The sequence below is a fragment of the Pan paniscus genome, chromosome 17 (assembly GCF_029289425.2).
Source record: "Pan paniscus chromosome 17, NHGRI_mPanPan1-v2.0_pri, whole genome shotgun sequence".
Lineage (NCBI taxonomy): Eukaryota > Metazoa > Chordata > Mammalia > Primates > Hominidae > Pan > Pan paniscus.
In genome coordinates, this window is record NC_073266.2 from 87,855,018 (window position 1) to 87,861,234 (window position 6,217).

The following is a 6,217-nucleotide window of genomic DNA, read 5'->3' on the forward strand; positions in this document are numbered from 1 at the left end:
AGGCTGAGGCAGGAGAATGGCGTGAACCCGGGAGGCAGAGCTTGCAGTGAGCCGAGATCACGCCACTGCACTCCAGCCTGGGCGAAAGAGTGAGACTCATCTCAAAATAATAATAATAATAATAATAATAATAATAAAATAAACATCATCAAATACTTGCCAAATGCTCATTGTGTAGTAGGCAGTGATCTGCTCTGCTGGGTGCAATAGAAAGAAATCCCGGTCCTAACAGAGCTGACATTAAGAAAAGACTGGGGTGTTCTTGTTCAGAAGTTAAAGGATTAAAACTGACTAAAATAAAACTTTTGTGGAAATATTTTTTAATATGACTCTTTTTATATTTTTATTTTTTAGAAAATGGCTCCAAAGGTTAAATGAAGCAGGAAAAATACATAGATGCAGCCTTGCAGCCTCTCCAGATGTTTGGGGATAATATTCCAGATAGAAATATTGATCCCTTGGATTAGGTAACTAGTCATAATGAAGAAAATTAGTCTTAAAACCTTACGGAAATCTTTTAACTTGAATAAAAGTAAAGAAGAAACTGATTTCATGGTAGTACAACAACCATCGCTAGCCAGTGACTTTGGAAAAGATGATTCCTTATTTGGTAGCTGCTATGGTAAAGATATGGCCAGCTGCGATATCAACGGTGAAGATGAAAAAGGCGGAAAAAACAGATCAAAAAGCGAGAGCCTGATGGGTACGCTAAAAAGGCGGCTTTCTGCAAAACAGAAGTCAAAAGGCAAGGCGGGCACACCCTCTGGGAGCTCCGCCGACGAGGACACCTTCTCCTCCTCCTCAGCACCCATAGTCTTTAAAGACGTGAGAGCTCAGAGGCCGATAAGGTCCACCTCGCTCCGCAGCCATCACTACAGTCCCACGCCGTGGCCTCTGCGGCCCACAAACTCCGAGGAGACCTGCATCAAGATGGAGGTGAGAGTCAAGGCCTTGGTTCACTCTTCCAGCCCGAGTCCAGCCCTGAATGGCGTCCGGAAGGATTTCCACGACCTCCAGTCTGAGACCACGTGCCAGGAGCAAGCCAATTCACTGAAGAGCTCGGCTTCTCATAATGGAGACCTGCATCTTCACCTGGATGAACATGTGCCTGTCGTTATTGGACTTATGCCTCAGGACTACATTCAGTATACTGTGCCTTTAGATGAGGGGATGTATCCTTTGGAAGGATCACGGAGCTATTGTCTGGACAGCTCTTCTCCCATGGAAGTCTCTGCGGTTCCTCCTCAAGTGGGAGGGCGCGCTTTCCCCGAGGATGAGAGTCAGGTAGACCAGGACCTAGTTGTCGCCCCAGAGATCTTCGTGGATCAGTCCGTGAATGGCTTGTTGATTGGCACCACGGGAGTCATGTTGCAGAGCCCGAGAGCGGGTCACGATGATGTCCCTCCACTCTCACCATTGCTACCTCCAATGCAGAATAATCAAATCCAAAGGAACTTCAGTGGACTCACTGGCACAGAAGCCCACGTGGCTGAAAGTATGCGCTGTCATTTGAATTTTGATCCGAACTCTGCTCCTGGGGTTGCAAGAGTTTATGACTCAGTGCAAAGTAGTGGTCCCATGGTTGTGACAAGCCTTACAGAGGAGCTGAAAAAACTTGCAAAGCAAGGATGGTACTGGGGACCAATCACACGTTGGGAGGCAGAAGGGAAGCTAGCAAACGTGCCAGATGGTTCTTTTCTTGTTCGGGACAGTTCTGACGACCGTTACCTTTTAAGCTTGAGCTTTCGCTCCCATGGTAAAACACTTCACACTAGAATTGAGCACTCAAATGGTAGGTTTAGCTTTTATGAACAGCCAGATGTGGAAGGACATACGTCCATAGTTGATCTAATTGAGCATTCAATCAGGGACTCTGAAAATGGAGCTTTTTGTTATTCAAGGTCTCGGCTGCCTGGATCTGCAACTTACCCCGTCAGACTGACCAACCCAGTGTCCCGGTTCATGCAGGTGCGCTCGTTGCAGTACCTGTGTCGTTTTGTTATACGTCAGTATACCAGAATAGACTTAATTCAGAAACTGCCTTTGCCAAACAAAATGAAGGATTATTTACAGGAGAAGCACTACTGAAAGATTGAGAACCCTGCATCTTGCACTTTGGGAATAAGAACAAGAGATTGAAATACAGTTTACAAACTTTCATTGCCATCAAAATCTTTTGCTGCCATAACTATTTCAGTTTTATGTGTAAAAGAGTCATCAGTTTGTTTAGGGGTGGGGAAGTGTCAGCAAGGTGTCTTGGGTTTATTTTGGTTCTTTAAAAAAGGGAAGTCTTGAGGTTTTAGAGGTGTGAATTATGTTTCATCAATGTGCAGAATAATCACAATGTGAATTATCAAATTCTCCTCAATGCCCCCCCCGCCCAGTCCTTTGCTGCTATCCACTGTGATTTTTATGCATTAAAAGCACATTTCATGTGTATTCAACCCTAAGTAAAGTTGAATGAAACTTAACAGAATGGAAATTGCTATGTCTTTTTAAATGGTCCATTTTCAAAAGACAGTGTTGAATAAACATACCTGTGTGATAAAACACAGAATTTACATATACACTGAAGATGAGTTTTTAATCTCTTACTTTAAAAAGATTTATTTAGAATCGTGAATTGACATAATCTTGGGTAATGGAACGGAGATCTGCAACATATCTTTTAACAACACTTTTTTCTAAATTATTTCTAAGGTTGTGCTAATTCTTTCGGTTGTGAAAAGTTGAATTTTTCTGTTGCCTTCGTTTTCATCTTCTAGTTTGTCTATTTTAATAAATGGCCTTACATTTAAAAATTGTAAAGAAATGTATACCACCAATTTAGAAATTGTTGCCTTTTCTGTAATTAAACTCGGGTACAAATTGGCATAACATGAAAACCTATGGAACTAGAATTATTATTAAAGAAATATTAGATGATCATAGCTTCCTGTGATAGCATTTTTTTGTGTGTTACCTATCCTTTTGGTAAAATGTTTTATCTGTGATTTCTTTAGCTTAGTCAACATTTTCTTGGGTAAACTTGATTGTCAACTAATTTTCATAAATGGACTGGATTCTCTTGCAACATTAATGTTTATAAAAAGTTTTAAATTGATTTGAATAGAAAGAAAACATTGTTTTAAAGTTGGATTTATATTTTTCTTCTATGTAGTTACTATAAAAGTGTGCTGGATTTGACCAATCCTTACCCCCACTATAAAGAGAACCCGTGATGACTTTAGTTTAAAAATTGTGGAAATTGTGGAGCAATTCTTCTCACAATGTGAGAAAAATTCTAAACCATATTAGATAATGTGGAAGTCATATTGTCTATCATATATACTGCCATTTAAAAATAGGTTTTTAAAATTTAGCTAAGTCTTAAGTAATTTGCCGTTGCTAATAATTTTATCTCCTTGAGTCGGTTGTTGGGGAGGGATGTTATATTCAATAATTTTTAGTTATTTTGAAATGCAGAGTGTTTATTCATTTCACAGTTCTGCAGTGGATGTAGTATTTTGGGATTGCCCTGTCCAGAAAATTTTCAGCTACACACCTTTAAAGGAAAATGTTTCTATCTCAGATGAAACATGTAATTTGGGATGGTTCTTCCTTTGTCACTTAAAGGAAGAGATAGGAAAAGTCTCTTACCCACTTTAAACATGAGGGTAAAGGTTTAGGTCAAACTTACTGGCTTTGTCATTCAAGCATATCTGAATCCTCACTTTTTTCTCTTTGTTTTTTAGGGTCAGAACTGAGATATTACCAAGAAAAGGCACAATGCCATAATATTATGGTGTTATGGTATTTTGACTTAAAGGGGAAAAGGTACTTAATTTTGGTGGGATGTTGATTGTACCTTGTTACAAAGACTCTCATTTTCTCATATGTTTTCTCCTAATAAGATGGAATATGGAGTATACTGTAGTAATATAAGTGTTCATTATAAGCTATTTGGATTAAGAACTATTGCAGAGTTGTAAGCTTGTTATCAAATTAATGCAAGACATTTAAACTATTTTTTTGCAAAACTATTTATTTTTAAAACAACTTAAAGTATATCTAGGGTGAGTTAAAAGTCCCTGTGCATCTATATTAGATGGCAGGTTTTGTCACAGAGTCACTGTGTATTAATAATAAATGTTGAAATGGCTTCTCCGTGTCTCCAGAAGCATTTACATGTCCTCCTTGTGAGATCATGGTGCACAGAGGTCTTTGGACTGCCCTGAACCCGTCTTATGTGGACATAACCTATTCCCTTCGTTTTCTCATCATGCCATGTGTTTAAGATCTACCCGCTTAGTGTCAAGATTATTGAGATTTTCATCTAAATGTTTTTAAAATTGTATTTTGTGTTTTAGTGGAGGACAGTCTTGATACTGTTCTAATTCAGAAAGCCAAATTTTGATGCGCTTTTGTATATTCATAATATATACTTTAATATGCCCTATTCTAATCTAGTTTGAAATTGTTAGATTCTGATAGTATAATGATAAAATCAAACTATTTGCCAAAAAGTTAAATTTACAAGCAGAAAGATGTTTTGCGATATTTTCTACTTTTGTGTAGAAAGATAACCATTTGGGGTAGGCAGCACAACAGAATGAAAGATTGGCTTTATATGATACTAACACAGTCCAGTTAAAAGTGGAAACAGGGAAAAGAGAGAGAGAAAACTCATCATTTAGTTTGGTCTAGACACAATTTGGTTAAATTTTAGGATTCTATTGGCAGTTAACATAGATGACATGGACACAGCCTATGAGTGCTTTTTAAATACGTGCTTCTAAAAATCTGAGCTCAAAGCAAGAAAAAGAAAACAGGAAAGCTGTATCCATTTGCCATAATAGATGAATCAGAATTGTTTTCTATTAAATATTTCATCACGAAATATGATGGAGGCCAGAAGCTATTTTTAGGCTTACTATAACACTATTATGCATTTTTATAAATAAGAAGAAGGCTGTAGAAAGTACTTGAAAAATATCTAATTCTCTGTCTAAGGAAAACTCTTTCTACTTGGTGCAATAATCTGAAAATTTAGAAGGTCAAAATATGTCACAGGAAATGATCATAGAACTAAAAATAGTTTTTAAGGAAACCAGCTACACGGGGCAACCAACCATCTTGCTGTTGAAGAAAACAGTTCCAAAAGGCTAAATCATTGGCATAAAGGAAACAAAACCCAAAGTATGCGTTGTAATTCTTGAGCCAGTATTACTGAAACAGGATAAAAGTTATAAAATCTAACATAGGTTAATGCAATGTCTCTGCTAGTGCTACGAGTCTAAAATATCTTTGTAACAATGCTTTCAGAAATGCCAGTTTTAATTACATTTCACATTGTATATGAGAGATACTGCTTTATGAATGAATCGGAATAATACATTTTCATTTAAATCTTAATTGCTTTTCATTAAATGCGAAGTCTTAATTTCAAAATGAAATCACACTACCAGCAATAGACAGTTTTCTTGAAAACTCTAATAAGGAACAATAGCCAGTTCCGTAAATAACTTTAAAATTCTAAAAGTGTTGGTACACTAGCAATCACAAATATGGTTTCTTTTAATACTTTTTTAATCCTGTAAAGAAGGGTTTTTATAAACATTCTTTTTATTAATCAGTCATAACATGGCGAAGTGTGTAGTTGCTGTTTCTGAAAAGTGATCCAAACTCTACATCCAGAGATTATGAAAAATTCTTATAGAATTTTGTAACAAGTATCTACATGTTGGGTGAAAGAAATTTCATAGTCGTTGGAGTGCCATGAAATTAATACTTGCAATTCAGATTGCGGTAGTTTACACTTTTTCTGTATGTTTCAAATCAGGTGTGTACCATTTGTACTGAGAACACCACAGAATGAATTATCCAAAGTCCATTGATTTTAATACGTGTTTTGGTTTGTAAACAAATTATAGTAATTTCTTGCACATTTTTGGAAATTAATTGTATAAGAATTTATGTATCTGCTTCTAGATACAGTGTGTAAATAAAAAATTTCGTTCACAAGACCTGCCTTGTAGTCTACTTCATACCCTGAGAGGTGCCTGATTTTAATTAGTATGGGGTTAACTAGAAAATTTCTGGGTGTCCCAGGAACTGCGCAGAGGCTGGAGGTTGAGAACCAGCAAATTTTAGTAAAAAAGGGGAAGCAGAATCATGTCCCTAATAGAAGATGTCAGCTAGTGGTGCTAATCTATGAAAGCCTTCCCCGTGAAGGCTG

General features: G+C 37.1%; 1 protein-coding gene across 5 annotated transcripts in view; it reads left to right on the forward strand.

Annotated features, from left to right (window-relative positions):
* Positions 1 to 6,005, forward strand: part of SOCS6 (suppressor of cytokine signaling 6) — a 43,231-nt gene extending 37,226 nt beyond the window's left edge. For all 5 annotated transcript variants that reach the window (XM_034944015.3, XM_008952666.5, XM_055102598.2 and 2 more), the window contains exon 2: positions 355 to 6,005. In XM_034944015.3, coding sequence (XP_034799906.1) covers positions 481 to 2,088 — 1,608 coding nt within the window. In that variant the 5' untranslated portion in view covers positions 355 to 480 and the 3' untranslated portion in view covers positions 2,089 to 6,005. The remainder of the gene's footprint in view (positions 1 to 354) is intronic.
* The last annotated feature ends 212 nt before the right edge of the window (positions 6,006 to 6,217 follow it).